Here is a 25,630-nt window from a genome sequence, read left to right as displayed (position 1 = left end):
TCTAAGCCCAAAATAGGTTTTTCATATTTTTCTGAATAACTAACACAGCAAAGCCTTGACCTTCTAATGCACACACAAAACAACTGAAATGGAATTGATTCTACACTATATATATGTGGAAAAGATATTTAATTGTAAAATAGAAAAAGTAGGCCAGAGTACAGTTTTAAGGGTAATTCTTCTGTGTACAGTATAGGTAAACTAGACTTTTTGCTTAAGTTTATATAAACAATTCCATAAAAGCAGTGAAACATGGAACAACAAAGCAAAGCACAAAGAATTGTATCTTACAAAAAAGGAATCTGCACAGTAGTTCAAAATTTAATGTAACACAGCACTGAACAATCTTAAGGCAGCTCAGTCTAAGCACAGGACTAGAAGTCAGGAACTCCTGAGATCTATTCCCAGGTCTACTACAGATTCATGTGGTCTTGGGCCAGTCATTTAACACTCCCTGTGTTGCACTTATACCAGTTATAAAATTGAGACAATAACACCCACTTACCTGCCTCAGGCAGTACAGTAAGGGTTCTTTAAAAGATTTTACAATGCTCTGAAGATGTAACGTGCTATATAAATCCTAAGCATAATAGATCACTGCACAGACACACACACACAGAGTATCACAGTGAGGAACAATGATGCTAGGTAAGAAAAGCATCACTACAACATAAAAAAATTACTTGTCCAATTGCATGATTAAAATGCAAAAGTCTGTGAAAAAAAAACATATCACTGAAATAATTTCAAGGCTATTGGGGAAAAAGAAATCAATAGGAATATTCTAAAAGAACTACTAGTTGTGTTCCAGTGGAGACATTCTTTTCTATTCGTTACTGAACTTTAAAATGTTTGTACAGGAAAACTATAAGACACAGTGAAACTTTTAAGTTTGTAAAACAAAGTGAAGTTTCAATCCCTCCACTCACAATTTTAAATTGCCTCCAATATGTAAATTAAGATTTTTTTTTGTTCTTTTTAATTACAAATTACATTCTTCCAAGAAATATACCATCCACAATAAAACCGGCTGCTAGTTTATTTCAAATGACCTATAGGCTAAACATTTTTCTCATTTTTCTCATCTTTGCTGAAAAATACCTATGCAAGATGTATGTGTAGAAATTATAAAAACATGCAGCATATGTACAAACTGAAAAGTTTAAAAAATATTAGCTTCATATACATGTAAATCTACTTGGCTATATCTGAAATTAAATATAAAAATTTCACCACCTAAAATAAAAAAAAAAACCAAACCAAAAATGGTTTTCAGAGAATCTGAGACAACTACTTAAAGCTGTACAAAGATTTCCACCTGGAAATGTCTTATTCAGAGAAGTTTAAGTTGTTACCATGTAGAAATAACTGTTAATTCATTTTGTCACATAATTCATTTTCAAGCTGTCAGCTTAAATCAACATCATCACCCTTAAAACTGTTCTGTTTTTCAGAAGTTAAGATTCATACTAAAATCAAAATTTCACAAAAACATTGGCTTCTCATGTTTCTGGTTCCCTTCAAAAAGATTTATCAACTCATTTTGAAACTGTAAAAAAACCAACTATTTACAGTATTTCATTTTAAATACTTTGCACAATTTCTAAATTCAGAGTTTTTATGTTACAAGAAATTCATCAGAGCTCACGGCTTAAGTCCGGTTATCAACTTGTAGCATCTTCTCTATCATGTAATCCTGTGTCTGTACCTATATAGCGTACAGTTCAAGATTGTACTGCAGGTTTTTGAAAGTAACAGGCTTTGCAGTATGTTCATTTTTTTATTAAACAGCTTCTTTATTAGTCTGCAGGCGGTTCATTGCCTCTAACTTCTGCCGATAGGCCTCTGCTTCTTGTTCTTTCTTTAGAAGCTGCTGACGATATTTTTGTGCTTCTCTGTTTGCCTCATCCAGCTGTTTCTGAAGAGTTTCTCTTTCCTATTAGAAACAGAACCAGCAATATTTTGTCAAATATGTATCAACTAAAAGTTAAAATGGCAAATACTTTTCCTTTACATGCAGCACAAGTGTTAGGGTATCATGTAGAAATCGTTCAGTTCTTATTCGGGCAAACCTATACGAATGCTGCTGTGTAAATTAGCCACGGACTACCACACCAGACAACCCCCCACAATAAGGCTTGGAAGTTTAAATACAGTAAACCCAAGTTTGTTTAGCTGCAAAGGTATCAAGCAAGTCTTCATGGAAGAAGAGGAAAATGAAGTGGAAGCGTGGTGACCTAATACTAACATACTATGAATCATCGGAGGAATGTTAACAATTCCCTTTGTTTCTTTTTAAAATTGGAATCAAATCTGATAGGATTGTCCCTTTCTGTTATAATTCTAATCAAACACTATAATGAAAAATTGTTACCTAACAGCAGTTTGCACTAGAAAATGACAGTTGCTCACTAACCAAAATATACACATAACTGGTTTGTAAACACAGTGATCTGAAGTGACTGATACTATGCAATCCGGAGATATAATTACATCCCCAAGGGCACATTTTTATGAATTAACAGGCATTTAGCTAGATAAGCTGTTTCAATTCAAAAGTAGTAACTTAAGGCTCCATCCTGCACACAAGTTTGTTGAGGATGGCTACAAAATGGTTTCCAAGCAAAACAATATGGGAAATGCCACTTCCTATGAAGATGCCTTAGGAACTAAGGAGAATGTATTCCTATCTCCAGTGATGTAGGTACTGTTGTTTTGTTTGATGCTGCACTGGTCCAATTGAAAAAGCAATTTGCTTCGAAAATAGTTTTGTTTTGATCTTCAACGAAATACCATTTCATTAAAGTGCATCATATTTTTATGACTAAGGTAGCATTTGATTTCAAATCATTCTTTCCACTGTAGTTTTTAAGTAGGCACAGGGAGGTTGTCAGAGAAATGAGCTATCTCCCAGAAAAACAAAGCTCTTATCAAAAACTGAGGCCCCGTGAAAATAAGTTGCCTTTCCACCTTATTCCCATCCCAGCAGTTCTGTATCACAGTCCAATTAATACCTGTAACAATTGTTAGAGGTTTCTCCCCACACCCACCCTGAAACAGCATCCCTACTCTTCACCTCTTTGATTGCACTCACATATTTTCATGGTCAGAGCCTGAAAATACAGAATACTCTGCCTCCCTTCTACTTCCTACTGTTCTCAGTACTTGTCACAGTCACATTTAGCAGTCACATGCTGTGCTGAATGTGCTGGAATATAATGACATAGGTGATCAGATCATTGCTAACAGCAGCATCTGCATAGCAAAAACAACAGGTGAAGGAGAGATGTTATTAACACATTATACAGACTAGCTATAACACAGAACAAACTCCATTATGTGCAACTTCATTTTACATCGGGGTTTGAGAGCTGAAGGAAGCTAGCAAGGGTTCGCTTCATTTGGAGCGTATGCTAATAAAATGAGAGCTCATTTGATCTAACTTACTTATTTCAAAAGGAAGTTCAACTTCCACCTCTGAAAATTTGGATCCTGCTTTTTAAGCCACTTTATGAATGCCCAACCACATGTAGCAACTAGACTGACAAATGCCAAATGAATGGTAGAGCCTACATGAACGATACTCCAGCACCAGCCCAACCAAAACACACTCCTATTTCTGTAAGTTATCTATGTAGCACAAGGGGAGCCAAAAGCTGATGTAAAACAGCCCGAGTAGCAAGTCAGTAAACAGACTTACAAGACAATTCTCAGGGAAGCAGTCAAAACAGCTGATCCTGCTATGCGTGGAAAGCAACCTTTCCCTCTTCAGCACACAGAGCCCTGGGATATACTGAGCTGGGCATTATTTCTCTCATGAATTTGTCACATAAAAAATGTCAGAAATCTAACATTGGCAAGAAGTAAAGCTGCTCTACCTACTGGGCTGCAGAAGAGTAAGAACCACTGGTAGCTCACTGGCCAGTGGTTCTGTGCTGCATTACAAAAAGCAAGGGACTACCACTACTATGGTGTGTGCAGACTGCAAACACTTGGGGGTAGCGAGGTTCTTAAACCACATCTTAAAGAGTATTTCCCACAGAAGAAATAAATAGAGCTGTGTACCCATGATGAGTATAGCACATTAAGGAAGGGATAGAAAAAAAGGGAAAAAAAACCAAGTCCCAGTGGCAGATACAAGAAGATAAAACCTGTATCTACCAGACAGATTAGCAATTAAAAGCATGTAGATTAGTCCAGCAACTAACAGGTGTAATTTTCTAGTCAATCATAGTCCTAATGTAAACAGAATGAGTTAGGCTGAGGCCAAGTATACTAACTAGGCTGTGGAAAGAAACTAATGCTTCTGGAGGAGCGCAATGCAGACCTACAGCGGACTGAACAGTGACAATCGGTCCCTTAACTCTGACATCTAGAACAGGGCGGACTGTATCTGGTCTGTTAACTTAATAGATCCAGAAAGTGTTCTTGGGGCATTCTGTAGAACACAACTGAAAGCCTTCTGATTATCCAAAGTCTTTTTGTATTGGTATAAAAACCTAACCAAGGTAAAAATCAAGTTAGAGGATCCTGAGTGCTCTTAAGAAATCTTCCATTTTATCAGGGAATTCTCTTCATTACATGTAACTTTTAACAGTCTATATACATTGACAACAGGGACACCCATAACTAAAATAACCAAACTAAGCATTCTTTTTAACGACAGAAAAAAGCAGGGCAATGAATTCACTAATATAATTGATCTACAGTTATGATTTTTTTTTTCAGTCTAATGAAATGATCATCCTGGTTTCTAATGTGTGTCACCTTTCAAACATGCAACACAGGAAAAACAGTCAAAATCAAGAATGAAAATAAAAATTATTGTATGTTAATGAATTATGCATGAAAATGAAAAACAGTATCTGTGTGACAGGGTTTTTTGCTGCCATCCTATTTTTAAAATATCAAATTGTTTAGGAAAACTGCTATCACACTTAAAAATTAACTGAAATGCTTGAACTTAACAGACCAGAAGAGGAAAATCAAAAAGGCATCACTTCAGCTTTAGGCATTCACAATAATTTCATGGGAAAGTTTCTCACCTCACATGAATGGGAGGATGTTCAACCTAAAGACTTTTAAACTACAGTTATTTTTTCATACACTGTGAATTTAAAAGAGCTGAAGGAAGCACTCTCTGCCTTGAATCAATTCTTTATAATGAAATAAAGGGACGAATCACCAGTGAGGCAAAGAAACCGAATACTAAAGGTTTTCTATGTTAAAAAATATTTTAATGAGGGGAGGGGGCCCACTCCCTCCAAATTCAAGTATCTACCACCTTCTATGATGATGAAGCTTGAAGTGAACCAACTTTACGTGCACTTCTTTAATGTCCCTGTTACCAAGGTGAGGTAGCACCACAGCTCTGTGAACCACAGTAAGGCTCCTGAAGTCAACTGGCTGCCACACAGAGGCAGAGGTCTGCATGTGCATTTCCAGCTGTACAGGCAGGGACAACGTCAGTCATCAAAACTTGTACTTAAAAAGTAACAGATAAAAGTAACTCGTTTAAACTAACTTCTTTTGATAGTTGAGAAATGTGTTTAAAATATAGAATTGAAACTGGTCATCCTCCTAAAAGAACTATTTGTACAGTTATACCAACTATCTGTAATTACGAACAGGTCGATTTATTCCTTAATGGATCTACATTTTTTTTCATTCGCTTAACAGAATTCTCAAAATACTCAAGGAAACGTAATTTCCTTTACGAATAATTCAGGCAGATGTTTAAAAGTGTGAACAAAAGAAATGCTTTTATTGTAACAGTCATACATTTTAAAAAAATGCAGCAAGAAAATTTCAACTGTCATGATAATCGGTAATGACCACAAAGCTGCAAAAGCTGAAAGTATTTGATGTGACAACTTAGGGACAGGGAAAGCAAATGATGAAAGGTGGTAATTACTGTTATTAGACATGGATAACATATAGCACACACTGTACAATAAAACATATTCAATTAGACAGAATTTGTAATATGAACAGAAGTTGGAGAACACAGCCTTTGATAAATGAAGTATCATGGAGTTAAGAAAACAAGAACTTACAGCCTAGCCAAGGCAGACAGCAATTTTCATAAATTTTTGACCAAAACTGGTCAGCACAGTTGTAAGAAACAGAAGAAGGAATAAGATGGTTGACCTATCATGGCTAATATAAAAAAGCTACAATTTCAAATTGAACAGCTACATGTATTTGTCTTTTTTAAAAAGAAAAGCTCTTAGGTGAGGTCAAAGGATGTTAGGTCTTCCACATTACCATTTTTAAAAAAAACAGGATGGTGTAAATATACTTCACAGTAAACGGCTCCAGAACTAAAAAAAAAAAAAAAAAAAAAGGGGGTGGGGTAGGGGGGGTGTACAGATAAAAATTGGCAAACACAGCATCTACTGTTTCACATTTCCATTAACAGTTATCTAGATATCATGAATGGAAAGGAAACATTGCTCAAAATATGATCTCACTATCAGGACAAGCATGTGGTGATAACAGACAGATGAGGGTACAGTACTCTTGTTCACTGCTAGTGGAAAGGGTCAAGTTACTCAATAATACAATGGTACCTAGTTTTAAAAACTAGTTAGTGATCTTCAAGGAAAAACAAAAAAATAAAGTTATCATATACTGAAAACAAAGGTCACTTTTATGTGTACAGAGGATGAAGCAAACAGCTTTCCTATGTTCTTTTTACAACTTCATAGAAGACAAAATTTCAGTAACAGGGGAGGCTAAGCAAGTTATTGTTTCACACACTTCATTCTGTGGTAACACAGAAATCAAACTCGTACAACACAAAAAACCACAACCAGATACTCAGTGCTGAACACTCTGATTAACACATATCACTTAATATACTCCTTACTTCTATTTCTGCAGACTCCACGCGATTTTCAACAATCTCAATACACTGTCTCTTCACTGGTGGTTCTTCACTTATCACAGTTTCTTCAGCAATGTCTGTGGCTGGAACTGTTAATACTGAAGACATATTTGTACATATAAATATATTTACTTCAAACAATATTTGCACTACATAAAAATCATACAATTAAGTAATTTTATTAACAGCAATAAAATGCAGAGACATTCACTTATGAAAAATAAAGTTCAGTATAAAGTCTGTATGGTGAAAATTTACTAAACACTTTAGCTGCTTGCATGCTACTATTTTTAAAATTCTTTGTTACTGATGTCTACAAGAATTAGTTGTCACTCTGGAGTATTATTGCCATTTTTCACAGAGTAAACCAACATGGAAGTGAACTGCAGCAGAGTTACCAGCCTGTAACTCATGTAGCAGACCATATTCATAATGTTTCTGAAGAAAATACTAAACACGAAACTGTTTTTTTATTTTGATTAATTAGAACACCTTAGGCAATCTGAAAATCCAGCAGTTACTAACCTTGAAGGACAAACAATAAGGGCTCCAAAGAAATTCATACTCCAAGTTACTCATGCAACCATCTGGCAATTAAATGTCGTAACTGTCACTTCAGTTACTACCTACACACATTCATGCTTTCCGATAACTAGCTGTACTTGCTCAGACTGCGAACCAAATAATTTGTCTCCAGTGTACAACTCTTCAAGCTCCACACTGGGAGACCTCATGAAGAAACCAGAGAAGTAACCATTTTTGTCTAAATAGTAAGTGGCAGAGCATCTTTAAAAGAAACCACCCAACACATAGGCATGTCACAAAATAGCACTTATTACACCAACAGCTTCCACAAACAAGGTACATATGGCCCAACAGTACAATTTGCATTGCCCTGGCTTCACTGGTTATGCCACTGCTCCTCTAAAACTTCAAGCATGTAAGACTTGGGTTTTGTCCTGTTAAGAACACGTTCCACTGGACTTGCATAGCTATGTATCAGGTTTCTAAACCCAAGCCTCACCTCATCTTTCCAGCAAGACAACAACCTAAGTATTGGAAGGCAGCTTTTGTTTTACTCCATCTTTTAGTTTTCATAACAAGTTTCCAACAATCAAACTTAGTGAAGGTAAAGCAAATAGTTATCACTTTTCCCTTAAATGACTCATTTCTCCTCCATACAGTTTAGTAATTCTTCCATTTTTTTTCCTAATGCAGAGACTCAGCTGACATGGTAATTCACTGAACAGCAGCAGCTCATGCGTCTATGAGCCTTTTGCAGTTTAAGAATTCAAAGATGTATTTAAACTGATAATTACACAAAGTTGTCCAAGCTATTTGCACCTAATAATTTATTATTATTACTATAACTGCAATAGTTCCTCAAGCTCGAACCATGCAAGTTTCCACTCACCTTGCTGTCCATCAGGCATGGTCACAATGATTGGTTGCCCTATTCCACTGGTTGGAATCGAGTGCAGGTTACCAAGCTGAATGCCGTCTGTAACTATAGTAATTACTTGTTGACCCCCAGAACTGACAACTTGTTGAATAGCACCATCCACAGATTCTGCAGTCACAACTTCTTCTGTAGCCACAACTATCAACAGATTAGTAAATGAATTAAGTCAATTTATAAATTAAGCTTTAAGATTTCAAAGGCATTTTGGTACAGCTAAGAAAAAAAGGCACTTCCATTGTCTTAAAATTTGATATCACACACCCCTCCCCCCCCCAATGCCTTACTACATATTATATTATTAATAGAAAAATTTCACTAGGCCAACACAGAGAACTAACATACCGAACTATACATGCAACTCTGTCCTGGTTTGCCTTGCTCGATATAATAATTTATTTTTATTTAGCATGTTTCCTAATAGATACACCCCACTCAAAACTGACACTTGGGGTTCAGTGTTAACATGGCTACAAGAACAAGAGTTGTTTTTAAGAACACAACTAACTTCTGCATTGTACACAAGCTGGACTAAATTACACTGACAGCAGAATTAAAAAAAAATAATAATTAAGCTTGAAATTACTCCTCAGCCAGCACTTTTCCAGGTGTACCTCAGGACCCAGTTGTGATTTCTCTGGTTACCATAACCGTCTTCAAGACAGTAACAGACTGAAGGACCTCTAGACAACCTTAAAAGTTTAGTCTGTACTACATGGGTGCTTCAAACACACCCACAACTTAATTATACAAAGTATGAAACAGGACTAAAGGAAAAGTGCTACAGAGCTGAAATTTTTACACCTTTAAACAAGAACGATAAAGCTTAAAAAGCAAAATAAACATTGTATGTATATAATTTTATAGTTAAAAATACAAACTCCTAGCTGAACTTAACATTTCAAATTCATGATTTGATAATAAATATACAGCAGTGAACCCTCACAGTTCTATATTGTACCTATAAATCAAGGTAACATAAGGCAGACTGCATTCAGAACTACAACACACAGCTCAGCTTGCACTATACATTGTAACTGAGGTCTCGCACTACCAGCCTTATTTTTAAAGCAACAAAATACTGAGACAAAGAGCAAGATCACTAGTAGCACAATCACAGAATTTCAAACACACTCTGTATTTTATTTTCAAATTGTCAAGGTACAAGCAAAGCCTTTGATTTAAATAACAGATATTAGAGTACTTCCTATCTAGAGATAAAATTAAAACCCTATAGACTGTGTTGTGACGCTCAAGATGAGAGAAGGTACATAAAAGCCTGAAGCTTTCATCTTTTAAGTTAATTACAATATCACACAACACACAAAAATCACTCTGTGGTTCACATAACGACTGCAGCCATTGTCTTCTGAAGATTCGAACACAGAAAAAAAGAAGCCTACAGAGGGTGGAAGTAATGACAGGTAGCCTGGGAGGAATACAGAGAAATTGTCCGAGCAGCCAGGGATCAGGTTAGGAAAGCTAAAGCCCTGACGGAATTAAATCTGGCCAGGGGCATCAAGGGCAACAAGAAAAGCTTCTGTAGGTAATAAAAGAAAGACATGGGAAAGTGTAGGCCCTCTCCAGAAGGAAACAGGAGACCTGGTTACCCAGGACATGGAGAAGGCTGAGGTACTCCGTGACTTTCTTGCCTCGGTCTTCGCTGGCAGGTGCTCCAGCCCCACTGCCCAAGTTGCAGAAGGCAAAGGCAGGGGCTGGGAGAATGGAGAACCACCCGCTGTAGGAGATCATCAGGTTCAAGACCACCTAAGGAACCTGAAGGTGCACAGTCCATGAGACCTGATGAGGTCCTTCTCAAACCTGTTAATGGTAATTACTAGTCTTTATTATCCACTCTGATGCTGTAAGATACCTGACTGCCATCTCTTTATTCACTCTGCATGTTGAAATGAACAAAAGTGAAAAGGTACAGAAAAACAAGCAACACATTACTCAAACAATGGACAAATATATCCAGGGCAACTTGCAGAGTATGGAGTATGAAACCGTGACAAAAGTTGCGTTTTTTTCACACGAAGCAGTAACTGGCAAAGATCCACGGGGCGGGGCGAAGGGGTTTTGTGTTAAGAAACAGGAATGCAAAACTTGGGAACTGAGGCAATGGAATTCCTTGTGCCTTTCTGGCTTCTTATGGCCTTATGGAATAAGAGAGGGTGCATATGGCTGCAGTGAGAGAGACAGGCTGTTTCTTCCTAGGAGAACAACAATGTATTGCTAGGCCAGGGGTCCTCAAACTATGGCCCGTGGGCCAGATACGGCCCCCCAGGGTCCTCAGTCTGGCCCCCAGTATTTACAGAACCCCCCCTGCCCCCCCCCCTTCCCGCTGGGGGTTGGGGGGCAAAACCAAGCAGCTGCAGATGACTGCCTGCCACTTAATCCGCGCGCCGGCCCCCTGTTTGAAAAGTTTGAGGACCCCTGTGCTAGGCTTACATTTACCTGCAATGTCATGACAGCCTACCAGCCTGAAGTGGGACACTAACCACTAAATAGTCCAAATGCAAGTAGAATGACTCAGTGTTGAAAAGATGACCCACAGACATTCTAATGGGCAAACTGCACATTAAGATTGCCAAATGTTCTTGTGACTTTTGTGTAAAAGATTTGAAATAACTCCTGACAAAGTGTATGCAGGCAACATTGGGGACCATCTCCCAACATTTAACAGAAGCAACTAAACCATATATAGGCAAAGATGTAAATTCAACCTCCTGATCTATGCTTGCTTTCAGCAAGATGAATGCTACTCACATTAGGTCCAGAAATCTTATTAAGAAATAATTGTACATATGAATCTGGCAACCTTCCAAGTGAAAGTAAAGGAAAAGATTTGTTCATGCTGAAAAAAGGAAGATTGTAATCTCATTTCTGTATGAACTGTATCTCCAGAAGTACCAGTTATGTACTTTTAGTTTATTAAATGAGGTTAAATGCCTTAGTTTTCTAACCTGGTGTTTCTGAAGAATTAGACAGTGGAGCTGATGCTTCTGCCAAAGCTGCCAATGTGGCTAATACTGATGTCGATGAATTTCCAAACTGTACAGCAGACACTCCTGTTTCATCTAGTAGGACAGAGGAAAAAAAGTTAGCTGATAAATTTAAAAACAGTGAAGTCCCTTTCTTCATTATTATTGCACCAAAGCTTGTAACACTCACTCTGTTCTCAGCAACACTGCTGAACTAAAGTGCTATTCTGAAGGCAAGTTTGTTAAGCAAATACAGTTTCTTACAATTTATCTCTGAAGACTGGTGTTTTCAGTACCTAAATACTTACAACACAAAAAACACTGAAGAGGAACACAGTAACTACTCTATTCTTACCCCTGTTTTTCCTCAAGCCTTTCCACCAAATGGTGAAAATCAATTAAAGTATAAAATCCTAGTAACTATCCTATAGGCATCTAAATACTAGTCCCATTTGATGTATTTGCAGAAGATACCAGACCTGTTAGGTTCACCACCCCTCCAGGTCCAATGATAAACTGTGGTGTTGCTGCATGTATCGTCACAGTGTCCGGGCTCTCTGGATTTGTATTGATTTGGTTCTGCATTGCAATCTAAGAGACAAACGTAGTATCATCATTCCAGCTGTAGTTATAAGGAAGTTATTTACTCTGTAAGAACTAGAATTACTGCACATTACACCCAAACAGGGAGGATCTGCTTCATTATACTCATGCAACATATACACATCATGTCACATCCTGTGCTCTGTGCAAGTACATGAGAAACTTTTTTTTTTGTCTGCAATCTAAGGACAAAAGGTCTATTCAAGTGAAAGAGAATGACATACCACTACTTCTCCTTTCCATTTACTGTGAACAAAGAGGACCATATAAAGACAAGGCCCTTTTGTAGATATGCAAGCTCACGTATCTAAAATGGAGGCCTGAAGAACCAAGGCTGCTGTGGCAGCTACATGCCATCAAAATCGGCTCCAACAGCTTAGTAATGGCCATGAATTGTAGATGACAATCTTCCTTTTGTCTTTCTTTCAATTATTGACTTTTATTTACTATATGCTTTCTGCAATGAAAAGGCTAAAGGAACAGACCAGAAGTTCATACAGTTCAAGATGCAGGGGAACAACAGATTTATACAGTGGCATGATTTTTCATTTGCTTTCTATTTTTTTCTCAATAATGCTTAGCACTTAATTTGGCTTTAAGAACACTACTGAACAACAAGTACACAGTTCCATGTAAGTATCTATAATAAGCCTGGTCCCAATCACTTCAACAAGTCAATTCTAGTTTTTCTAATTCAGGAAAAATTGCCATCTCTTCTCTCCTCTCCTGATCTCCAAGGACATGAATATCCATACACGGAGCTAACCCAACACTAGGGTATCAAAATGTATTGGCAGAGTAGGGAGTTAAGTTTTATACCTTGCCTGTGATGACTCCACCTAGTTGTGTGTACTACAACACTCAAATTTAAGAAAATAAAGGGTACTTATCCTTGACTTTGTAGATTGTGAAAATGTTCTTTGACGAACTAATGTTTATTAACATCTCATTTCCATGTCATGAAGTAGACCGAGCTTAGCATTATCAGACAATATATGGTCTCATGTATCTCACAGCTGCTGTATTAAAAGCTTAGCGTATCACGTGTGTAAACAAGCACCTTTCTGTAAATTCCCTTAACATCATAAATGAAAAGTTACCTGTAATATTTCTGCAAGGTCTTCATTTCCATTGTCTACTGCAATATCTAAAGCCGTTTTGCAAAATTTACTTTGAGCATGAACATCCACTCCATATTTTATTAAGAGTTCTACAACTTCTTGATGGTTATGTTCAGTGGCCCAGTGAAGCGCAGTCATTTTGAGCATGTCCTTCGCATTTACATCAGCGCCATGCTACAAAAAGATCATTGCATGAACTATGTTAGTAGAAGTATCTGAATTAAATAATGCTGGTCACAGAATGAAGTCCCGGATAGTCTTTCTCCATCAGTAATGTCTTGTTACCCTACATTTACAGATTTATTAGAAGTACTTCAATCTAACTACCAAATAAATTATTTACCTCAAAAGATTAAAGAGTCCCCAAGACATAACATGTCTTGGTTCTTAAAGCTGTTACACGCACAATGTCAAATTAGGAAGTCGTCTTATTTTGAAACAGCAGTAAGTAATTCACTGGAAATCATGATGATTTTAATGCTAAAATAAATTACAGTTTAATAGGAAAACAAAGCACCCAGTGCACACAGTATAAATATTTCAATGTTGGTTTCATGACTAAAAGAAATTTTCAAATATCTGATCATAAACCATAGTAATATCCCATCCTCAGACCTTGTTTCAGTAGTCTTTACCTTAAGTAAGACTTCTACTATGCTGGCATGGCCTTCTGATGCTGCCATATGTAATGGAGTTCTGTCCACTTTGGTTCTGGCATCCCGACTTACACCTGCTCGCAGCAACACTTCTGTTGTTGAGTAGTGTCCATACTGTGCTGCTAGATGAAGTGGAGATGTTCCCAACTGCAAATGTAATGGAAAAAGTGGAGTTTCAACAGATGTCAGTATTAAGTATTTCTTCTTATTCTGGGGCTAGAAAACTCAGGTGTCAGGCCACCACTTCAAAATCATTTTCCCTTGCAGTCTCAAGGAAAGAAGCCATTGGGGCTTTTACAGAATGTGAAGAGAAGAATAAAAAAAGTTTACAATTTTTTCCCCAAAATAATCACAACACACTAAAACTAGCTCACTGGAAGCAACTTTTTGAGGTCTGTACTTTGTTCTTTTCAGTCTTTGAGGTGTGACGTTTTAAGGGGTCTAACCCCATTCTTAGTATTGGTCAACATGCCACACCAACGTTGGAAGGGACCACTGGAAGTCAGTTAAATCCAATCTCCTGCTCAAAACAGAGTCAGCTTAAAAGTTAGGTCACTAAGTAGATTAAGGCTCTTAAGGGCTTCTAAATACCCTAGAATTTTAGGTACCTGACCTCCCTGTTACAACCTGTTCAAAAACAGACACCTCCAAAAGACAACTCTGAGCCTCTATATCAGGGAACACTCAGCTGTACATATTAGGCAGTTGTGACTGCTTTCTTAAATCAGATCTCTTATTATACTAAATGCACAAAACACAATAACTAGGAGGATGATTGCTGCTTTCTCCCATGAACCACTCCAAAGCTCATCTTAAAAGCCATCAGAATGAGCTCATTCAGTCTGTTACTAAAATCAGTAGGAGGTCATATGAAGAAACAGACAATTTTAATTCTTAATTAGACATTAGATGATGTGACTGCAGAATTCCAAGAAGAAACTCCCAAGGCTTGCACTACAAATGCTTAACTGTAATAATCCTATTTTCTTCTTCAGGTACCAAACACTGCAAAAGTTTTCATTACCCAATCTGTGGTAAAAGGTGCTCCATTTGCCATCAAAATGCGAACTTCATCATCTTGACCTGCTCGTGCAGCTTCTAAAAGTTTCTTTCCCAAATCTACTAGTGACATCTAGTGAAGGACATAAAGGAATATAAAGAAAAAAAAACCAAAATTAATATCATTGTAAGTATACAAATGCCACTGTAATTTTTTAAAATTACTATTTCTGAACTACTCTGAAAAGCTCAAAAACTGGGGTATTTTAGTCATGAAAACAAGCTTTATTGACTGCAATAAGCAGCTTGATTTTAGAATTACTTTTGTCAACCAAATAGAACTGACACGGGGGTGAAGATTTCAGTATTACAATGCTGCAACCACAGCAGCTGTAAAGTTATATCAAACTACATTTAAACTGAACTGGATGCACATTTCTTACAGCAGAAAGTGGTTCAGAAGCTCTCACCTGATACCACACTCTTCTCCAGCTTTGTCCAGCTTTCAAATGGTACTACATCATGGCGATGTCACATACCCAAAGGCACTACATTCACTTATCCAAAAAGCCTACACATATTTAAGAGGTGCCACCACGTAAACGCATTCAGGTATGAAACAACACCTTTCTGAAGTCTTGTCCATCACTATCACTTCATTTTGTTCACCCTAAAATATAATGTCTTTATTTCTAGCTACAAAACACAATAAACATACTATTGTACTACATGCATCAGATACGCAAACTAAAATGTCCACCTGAAACCAAACATTACTACCTGCTTCAACTGTCTACAGCTACAAAAAAAACATGTTAAGTGCAAACTTTTGATTGAGACATGACCAAAACCAAAAAACTTTCACATCATCTTTAGATAATCCCCCTTTTACAGCACTGAAAGTTCCATACAATGGAGCATGCAAAACTACATGTAGACAAGTGACACCTATATATGTCTCTGTTGCATCAAAGATTTCTGAGTATAACATCTTTTTAAAACCACACTATTTCGTACTTGCTATTAAATTTGTTCAGTAAAAAGAAAGTTTAGAACTAAACACTACCAACCAAAACGTATCATTAACGTTTTAGACCTGTATCTATGTTTTCCACTACCAGGATGCTAAGAATGGAATTACTTTCACCAGTTCAGTTTCCAGCCACAAAGTTAAGCCTGCATTAGTAGTAACAGCAGTTGCAAGGCCATGCAGCCAATTTCCTACACAAAGTTAAGAGTGTATCAGTTCAGAAAGAAATTCCATTAAAAATATACTTCTATCAGAAACCCAACATATTTCGAAAGTTCTCCATTGGCTCAACTGGTAAAAATCTGTGTGGCATATTGCTCAATAAGCTGAAAGCTACTGACTTTGGAAGAAATTAGAAAGCAAGACAAATACTGCAAATGCAGAACTCCACCACGTATCAGTAGAGCCATGAACTGGAACAGGACTTTTTGTCTACAGAACTGACTTCCAAATACTTCTCCATTTATGTCCATCCTTCTAGTACACATGGACATATTCATTTGTCTCCAGCCAGAAAAGGGAAGAGGAACAGGGAGGTGGCAGGACAGGACAAATACTGACAATGGGAAAAGGAAGGAAAGAAGGAGCAGTCAGATGCAGAGGAAGGGACGACAGCTGACTCTCTTCCATAAAGAGAAAAAGAGAAACAGGAATAAGAGAAAATCTACTGTCCCTGTTAAAGGGAGTCCCCAGGAGTAACAATATAAAACAATAGGACAAAGAGGGCATTTGGCAAGTGCAGCAGTGAAAGGAGGACTATAGCACGCCCTTTTTTTTTCTTTTTTTTTTTTCCAGGGGGTGCAATTTAAGAAGGAAAAGAGCACAGACACACACACTTGTTCTGGTGGTCTAATACCACCACATCAAGGTCCTCAGAAGCAAAAGGAAAGCTGGAACTCAATGCAAAATACTAAAGTTAGGAATTAACTCAGAAAGACAATAATTAATTTTTCTTGTGTTGATTTTTGGTTTACATACCAGTAAAGGAACTAAGAAAGTCTTCTTTTGGAACTACAGAATAATTGAGGCTGAGGGGGACTTCTCGAGGTCACCTAGTTCAATCTTCCAGTCAGAGGTGGCCCAGCATGGCCAGGCTCAGTCCTGCTGAGTTTTGTATGTCTCTGTGGGTGAAAATCCCACCACTTCTTCAGCCTCATTCCAGTGTCTAACCACCCTCCCAGTAATAGCTGCCTTCTGTGTGTAACTGTCTTTCTCCACTAACCAGAAAGATAGGCTTGATGACAAGCTTATACTTCATGTCCATTAGACAATAAAAATAGGTGAATTAAATTACTGTCCGCACATTTAACAACTACACCTATTCAGAACCCATGGACCACATCTATACTGGTGAAAAACCGCAAAGCTGTTATCAACACCCCATGCAGCAAAATAGACCAGAAAAAAAAAATCAGTTACAGTAGTCTGAAAAATAAGAGTCTCAGTCCCAGGAGATGTTAGGGACAAACTTCAGCCTGAGATCAACACCTTTTCAGCGTCTCTCTGAACCACTACTGCTGAACACACTGTCCAAGTGACAGTACATCAGCTCTCATCTCAACGCAAAAAACTAAACAGCTTTGTACTACATGCAGATGTTCTAAACAAGGGAAAACAGGGACATGGAAAATCATACATGATTTAACCTTCATTACCACATATTACTTACATTAACCAACACTCTCTTGGTTGATATAAGTATTTGTATTTTAAACAAGCACAAAGCATCACAGAAATTTACATATGTTTCTTGATGCAGAATTTTAACTTCAGTTAAAACATCACAAATTTAGTTTAGAAATTAAGTTCCAGTTCTCATACTTGAAAGAACGCTTGGGCCATCTAGTGGAATAAAGTTTAAAAAGTAGCAAAATTACACTGTTGAACAATGTCATTTTATTTTTGAGTTATGTCACTAATCCATGAACAACAGCAACTGAAGGAGCCTTTGCAACAAAACTCATACCTATTTAGTCACTTTTAACCAACAAATACTAACATTGACAAAATTTCTCAAGAGTAGTCAACCAAAAGTTGATTTCTACTTTGTAGACCATTCCAAGTACCAATATTGTAAGGTCAGGAAACCCTTGAGTAATAACATGCCCCACACCTCCCCCACACTCTTCCACTAGTACTGCAACATAACAAAAAGGCTCTGCAGTGTCAGAATTTCCCTTTCTTCCCTTTCCGAAAAATACTTCAGCTGCTTTCTTGAGATCATTTAGTAACGCTACAATAGCACAGTGATACTATCACAAGCAAAGTTATATATAGCACAATAACATATATTTAAAATTTAAATGAGATTTCCATTTCAAAGCAGTACTCTTGGTTAACTACTGCTACTATGCCATACAGTGTTACAAATCAACTCTACTGAGTTAGCGTGTCAGAAGGTAACTCCTCAGTAACTGTGTCATTTCCACCAAGCTGGGCTAGCACAACAGCTGGGTAATGTTTTATAAGAGGATTCTTTTAGACAATAAAAACATCACTGCCTCCGAAATACAGTCTTGAGACTGTTACAGTTATTCTTACGGCAATCTTGAGTATGTTTCCAGACTTCTAAGAGCTCCCATGCAAGTGTGAGAACAGGAGGTTTTGTCTACAATTGAGTAAATAGGGAAGAGCTTCTGCCGGGTTTGGACTTCTTTGCATTAATCACCTCCTGAACTTCCACATTTCATTACTGCAATGCATTCTGTATGGTATCATTTGCCAGATGCCACAATTAACTGGCAATGAAAACAGAGATCAAATTATTATTGCTATTTTACTTCTGTTCAACAGGAAATCCTGCTGCTTTTTTGTATCCACGTTAGATTTAAGTTTTTATACATTTTATAAAACTCTGAACATCATGCTGTGACCAGAAGGGTATATAACAGCACTTGAACAGAGTTTAGGTGGAACTGTGTGTGAAATGGGCTCTGCGGGGAGGGACAGGAGCTGAAAAGCACACAGCTTGGGAAGCGTGGGCTACCACACCATAGCCTACAGACAATAGAGCAGCAGATTCTGCAGTCCAAAGGAAGAAGACCGTTTGGCTTAAAATACTGCAGCACCTTTCAGACCGGTGTCCTGTCCCAAGGATCCTGGACACAGCCTTATTGCCCCTTCTACCACTGCAGTGGTGAACATCAGCTGGTCAGAATCAGCAGGCACAAAACAGTTGTTGCAGAACACCTGCTAACACACAGATCTTGCAGCCACCAGTGTACTTCTACCAAGGAACACTCCCGAGAGACATTATTTACACTAGAAAAGCATGAACTGCAGCAGTGCAATTTACAAGAAAGTAAGCTACATCAACATACACCATATCTATGATAAGGATTTGCAATCATTCCTAAAAAATCCAGGACAAAGTTCCATAGAATGCTAATTGAACAGGCTTCCCTACTGACTTGACACACAGCAGAACTGTACTTGGAAGATAGCTTGAGATCTATCATCTCTCACACCCACTACATCTGGAAAAAGAATGCTCTTGCAGAATGTCTTTTTCTTTCCACTTCAGAAAAACCCAACCTGCTTCCCCAAACCTGACCTTCAGAAGTGCTATCCTCCCCCCAGTTTCAACACTGCACAGTATCGCTAGAAATTCAGAAACAGCCATTTCTAATTTTGTATGTCTATCTATACGAAGGTCAGAAATATTTTGAAGTAAAGCAGTTATTCCTATTTATAAGCTAAAGTCTTTAATCAAGCACTCAGTTTTGATCATTATTATAATTGAAATAATAGGATCCACTTTTTTTTTTTAACATCCTGACATAACAGCACAATACCTGAACTCAGAACAGCTCTTCAAATAGTTTATTTCAATTAGTTTTGTAACTTCTAAAGGAACCAGAAGGTCTGCATTACACCTAAGTGTTTTCCCATGTACTAGCATCTCCTAAGCACCTTGGTATGATTTAACCATGTGTATAATTTAATAGTGATTACAAGTTAAATGGGATAAACTCACAAATTCCTACAGTGTTTCCTAAGGGAATTATACCTTTACAAACGTATTTTGACAATGATTTCATGTAGTACTTCGTATCTTCGGCTTAAGAGTATCCACACTTCTATTACAATAATGAAAATCACACTAATATGCTAATAGCAGTTGGCTTTAATTCCAGTGATTCCAGCTCTCCTCTATGACTGTGTTGTGTTTGTAACTAAATTCTCTCTAGTTTGTTTAAACAGCAACATGACCTTCATGTTGGACAACGTATGCAGCAGATGAAAAATGTTTGATCTGAGAAAAGAGATCAGAAAAGCAAACACTGTTGAATAGCTTAGTGGTTAAGACAGTCAAGCCTGTATTTATGCAAGTCTATCCTCCAATTAGGTTCATACATTAATTTAAATCGGCACCAATCATCAACTCCATTAAATAACACAGATGGTAGAAAAGTCTTGTCCTTAAAACGAGAGCACAGATTTGGCCATTATCACCTGCAACAAAATGCAACATCTGAAAAAATATTATTCAACAAGAGTGAACCACTGGCACCAACCAAGATTTGGGTTGGCACTGCCAGCAAGCTTTCACAGATCATTTTGGCACTAGATACAAAAAGGTTACATTACAGCAGCTATGATTGACATGAAGCATCTAAGGGCTTGTGATGTAGCCTTTGAACTGTACTACAGCCTTCAGACTGTCTCAGATTAACTGAAACTTAAAAATATTCTCAAACAAAAACCACCAGCCTGTCTGTTTTATTATAAAGAAGCATCTGTTTTATTGTGAGGAATCTTCCTCAACAGTTTCTGTCTGACACACAGGCCTAAAAACACCCCTAGAAAACAAACTGTTTTCAGTAAAGTGGGTCACGAACAAGACTCTACACCTAGGGCATGCTGATCTGCCATGTATAATCTTAACCTCATGCAGATTTACGTACCCTTATGAGTATTTCTGTGCGCACAAGCACTTCAGCCAAATTGCTTAGTCTTAGTACTACTTCAGAAGTCACAATTTAAAAAAACCACACCCAAACATTAAGCTAAAGTACTCCAAGGTGTGCATTCGTAACTTTTAGCACATTTCACAGTAATATGCAGCATTTGCCATCAAATGAAAGCTACCTGAGCAAGAAGGTTAAATGACAACATACAACTGCTTTGGGTTAAAAACTCTTTAAGCACAGAAGACTTCCTACAGGGGATTTCACTGACGTGCTAAGGGACAGCGTCTCGCCGACAGAAAGTAATCTAGGAGAGAAAACCACAGTCCGAACGAACGCGTTTTGTGCCACGTTTATGCTCCCACCACATGCTTTATTGAGTGCAAAGCAGGAGTTACAGATGCGGGGCGAGGGCCGCTGCGGAGGAGGGCAGAGCTCCCCTCCCCGCGGAGCTGCCTCTCCTCAGGGCACCTTTGGCGCCAATCTCCGGCACGCGGCTCTGCCGCCCGCGGGGCGCCGGGCCGTGACGGAACCGGCCCCCCGGCCCCCCGTGAGGCCCCAGACCGGTCCCCGCGGCCCAGACCGGGCTGCCCGGCAGGGAAAGACGCGGGCCCAGCAGGACCCGCGCAGCCCCTCAGCGCCTGGGCCCCTCGCCCAGCGCGTCGCGCTCGCCAGGGCCTGCGCGGCGGCCGCGGCAGCGGAAGAGGGGCCACCGGTGGCGACGGGCGCTCGGTCCCCGCGACGCCCCGACCCCCCGACCCGCCGGCCGCGCGGCGGCCCCCCACCCCCGCGCAGCCCCTGCCCCACAGGCCGCGCCCGGCGCCCCGCGGGCCGCCCAGGCCGCCGCCGCGGCCCAGACCGCCGCCGGCTCTGCCCGCGCCCCCCGCGCGGCGGGGTCCCCGGAAGGCCGGCCAGCGCGCCCGCTCTCCCCAACAGGAAATCCTGGCTGGGCTGGGCGCTGCGGAGGGAGCCGCGGCGCCGGGTTCCGGGGGAAGTGGAATTATTTTTTACCAGCGAAGAGATCAACTTCCACATCCGGTAACAGGGCCCTATACAAAGGCGCAGACTGACCTGGAAAAGCTTGGCCAGCCCGGGGGGGTGAGGGAGAGACGGGGCGCGGGGATGGGGCCTTACCGTGCTGCCGGCCCGGCCGCCGCCGCCGCGACAACAACCAGGGGCGTCGGAGGCCGCCGCTCATCGGCGCCCAAAAGCCCCACACAAAAGTCCCCGCTGCGCCTGGCGGAGGGACACGGCGAGGGGAGGGGAGGGGCGCCGTGCCGCGCCGCGGAGCCCCGCCGCCAGCGCGCACCCGGGCGTGAGGCGGCGCGGGCCGCCCGCGGGCAGCGCTTCGAGGGGCGCCCGGCACTTACCATGGGGTGCGGGTATTATCTTATTACACAAATATCCCCGACAAAAGGGGCTCGGCGGAGGGATACGGCCTCGGTGCCGCCTGCCGCGCATGCGCGGCGGCGCGGGGAAAGGCGGGGAAGCGGAGACTGGAGGGGCCCGCCATGTTCCGTCCTGCTTCCCGCCCGGCGGGGGGCAGGGCGCCGCCTGCCCGCAGCCCTGGGCCGGCCCCGGCGGGTGCAGGCGAGCTGTGGGCCCGCCGGGGGGAGCCTCCCTAGAAACAGCTTCAGAAATACGGAAGGGGGCCGCCGTGCCGCGCGCTGGCCTCGCTGAGGCTCCGCTCTGCCGCGGGGCGGTGGGGGTTGCGCTTCCCGCCTCATGGCTGCTGGAGCTCCCAGGCGAGGGTGCCCTGCCCGAGCGAGGACTTGCTGGCTTGCCTCCCCTGGGCAGGGCTTTAGCTATGCTTTGGGATCGTGGGTGACGTGCGGAATTAAACTGTATAACTCAGGATAGGTTATAAAGAAGGTATGTTTAATTCACCGGCGGGCATCGGGGTGGATAATTCCAAAAGCACCTGCTGCCGTGTCTTCATTGTGCACGCGTGATTTAAAGTATACATTCATACATATTCAATAGATGCCCGAGAATATGTTGGGTTAGGATAATTAGTCTATCAACAAGTCATTAACATAAGTTTCCTCCCATTTGCGCTTGCGCACTGCCTCCTGATGGTGGTCGTGGGGGTCGTTGTCTCGAGTTTCTTCAAAACCAGAAAACAGGACAGATCGCATACCCGCAGTGTCTTCTTATCTGCACATGAGCATCCCAGGTCCATCTTACCAATACAAAGGGCCCCAGGATCGGGCCTAATTTGCAAAGTTATACTGTGAAGCTCGTCTTTGTACATACAATGAGAGTTTTGATTATTCTAAGTTTTCCCTATCCTATTAATCTAGTTATTTCTAAGCCTTCTATCATGGGGATAGGACATGGATGATGAATCCAAGGTGATCCTAAGCCCTTGCTGCGCTGTGAGAGAGCCTTCAGTCCCAAACTGGCTGTGGACCTGACATCCCAGCCCTTGAAATGGTCCAGCTTTTGTTTCAATGATGTGAAACAGTCGTGCTCATGTTCTCCCCAAAGCTATTCCAAGTCACAGATCTTGATACCATCATAAAGCGTAGATTCCATAATCTCCATCCTTCAGAAAAAGGATATCAATCACAAAATTCCACTTGGTTACTTTGGAGATCATACTACCCACTAGATACTCTTAATCGGAGGAATACTTGTAAAGTTGTTTACAGATCTTTGATTTTTTTGCCTTTGACTTAGCTAACACAGCTTTGGACAATAAACCGTATTCCAAAGTGCAAACATCACAAATACCAGAACTGAATCCAAGAGTCACTGCCGAAATAGACCCGTGAAGTTCAGGCGAGGAAACCGCACTTCCCACACGCAGCGGCAGAACTGCCCTCGGCTGAGCCTGATGGCAGGGCTGACACTGCCCTGGCCGACAGCGCTCTCTCCAGTTCCTGCAGTATTTTTGGTCTGAGTTAGGCTTTAGGGAGGAATTCTACATACGCTTTTTGGAAAGCCAGATAATTCTTTCCATGTTGCCACCTGGCTGACTCAGTGGTATTTCTAGGAGTGATCAGCCAGAAGGCGGCACTAGAGAGCAAGTGCAGACGCCCCCTCGCGGGGTTGTCGCTTGTCACCAGAGTATAGAAACCTAAAATCCAGCCTTCATCACGTCCCTTTTCAGTTTTTGGTAACTGTCTGCGTTTCTCAACAAGCATTCAGCTTGCCATATTAAGGGTTTTCATTTACCCGGCAGCAGGGGATACAGAAAACGTTACAATGTCCTGGCAGGTATGCACCAACAGGCAGGAATGCCTCATGGCGTTAGCCACAGCTCTATGGAAAACCAAAACGTTCTGCGTTACTGAAAATCTTTTACAGAGGTGAGGAATGCAGTCAGCATTTAGTCCATTAGCACTGTATATGAGTTTTCATTATTATGATCATGACTTCCATCTTTAAAATAATCATGTCTAATGCTGGGGGGGTTTGACACATTCACCAAAAGTACATTTAAAAGAGAGGCATTTGATGTCTGATGTAGGCAAGTCTAAACACATTTCATCTCTGTAAAGTACCTAGTCTCTTTCCCTTTATTTTACCCTGCTTTATGATAGTAATTTATAGTTTTTCTTAACTGAATAATTAATACATTCTATTAAAAAGCACACTGATTTCTACTGTTTAAAATTATTTATTCAATACTGCTACACAGTAACATACGTGCTGATAGGAAAATGTATTTTAACCTAAGGCAACACCACCTATAATGCAATCAACATATTGGCATGTTTTAACAAGTTCTTGAATATGCTAAAGCTAACTGTATGGGCAGGTCCTCCCCAACACTTTTCTATATATGCTTGGGGTTTGCCCATACAAGTAAGACCAAAATATTTTGAAACACAATTTCTTCATATATGAGAAACAATAAAAGGGACACTCCAAATCCAGTTTGGAGAGCAGCAAGTATGATGCTCAACATTAGTTTGCACACTTGGATCCCAAGCTTTGACATCAGTGGACTTACTCCTTTCATCCTGTAACTTTCTAGCATGACCTATGTTGGCTAAAACAAATGGTGTAGTTCTGGAAAAGGCACAAGAGCATTCTGTTACTGACATTACTCAGTTCGGTTTGAATGTTGTTGCAGTGTATTGACTTACTTTGGTATTAACTTACCCGATTGCACAATAGAGGAGGCGTAGAGCTGTACTCATTTCTCCTGGAACCTTTTGCATGTCTGATCACTTATATGCACTGCAAATTGGAGATGGAGGGTACTGTTGAGCCTTTCAAATACCCAGTACCAACCAACGTTACTGTACCACTAAGCATGGTGATACAACTAAGCCTTCTGGGCAATGAAACAGTCCTGTTTTGGAAGGCTACATGAAGACAGGTGTCTGTCTCATTTTGGCTTCATGACCTCCCTGCTTCCCAAAGTGTCTGAGGGAAACTGCTCCAGTTCACGAGCCGTTTCCATTAGCAAAATGGAGCAGTAGGTTGAAGTATAATCGAATCCCCCACCTTGGCACAGTTAGGGGACACACTGGGACTGTGGCAGGCCAGAGCATCTTTCCATTTGTGTGAGATCTCGATGGCATGACCTACCTCACTGACTGGCTGGAAACAGGCTCAGACCACCTTTCCATTTGTGTGAGATCTCGATGGCATGACCTACCTCACTGACTGGCTGGAAACAGGCTCAGACCACCTTCCCCCTCCCTTCTCCCAGTGTTTTAAATCCCAGCGTTATACCAGCACGTCAGCATGTACCTGTCATCCCTGAAGTGTGATGCTTATAGTAACACCACAGGCTGCACAGCAAACACAGCCATCAACAAAAAACGAGATCTGAACTTCCAATGTCCCCACAGTCAATGCAGCTTTCTCTAGGAAAACAAACCCAACAAGGATACTGTCTTAAGGGGGAGGTGTCTCCCCGTTAGGGACAAGGGGCTAAGGAGGGCAGAAGGGCCAGTTTAACCCCGCATACAAATGCTGGATGGCCCGAGCGTGACATACCGGAAAGCCCGCTGCTGCCG

The 25,630-nt window shown here is 40.5% G+C and overlaps 1 protein-coding gene across 3 annotated transcripts; it reads right to left on the bottom strand.

The window, feature by feature from the left end:
- Positions 1 to 112: 112 nt before the first annotated feature.
- On the bottom strand, positions 113 to 25,197 carry GABPB1 (GA binding protein transcription factor subunit beta 1). 3 transcript variants are annotated; one of them, XM_080394721.1, is made up of 9 exons: positions 22,022 to 25,197; positions 14,737 to 14,844; positions 13,692 to 13,859; positions 13,036 to 13,230; positions 11,812 to 11,923; positions 11,315 to 11,428; positions 8,304 to 8,489; positions 6,872 to 6,987; positions 113 to 1,936 (listed from the first exon to the last, which is right to left on the bottom strand). In XM_080394721.1, exons 1-9 carry the CDS (start codon positions 22,022 to 22,024, stop codon positions 1,784 to 1,786), a joined length of 1,155 nt encoding a protein of 384 aa, XP_080250847.1. In that variant the 5' UTR covers positions 22,025 to 25,197; the 3' UTR covers positions 113 to 1,783. The 3 variants fall into 3 exon arrangements, with proteins under 3 accessions (XP_080250847.1, XP_080250848.1, XP_080250849.1); XM_080394722.1 differs by lacking the exon at positions 22,022 to 25,197 and adding an exon at positions 21,786 to 21,993; XM_080394723.1 differs by lacking the exon at positions 22,022 to 25,197 and adding an exon at positions 15,182 to 21,414.
- Between the last annotated feature and the right edge of the window lie 433 nt (positions 25,198 to 25,630).

The sequence above is a fragment of the Falco punctatus genome (genome assembly GCF_963210335.1).
Source record: "Falco punctatus genome assembly, chromosome: 7".
NCBI classification, from domain to species: Eukaryota; Metazoa; Chordata; class Aves; order Falconiformes; family Falconidae; genus Falco; species Falco punctatus.
The sequence above is the reverse complement of the archived record's forward strand: the minus strand, read 5'-3'. Positions and strand labels throughout refer to the sequence as shown.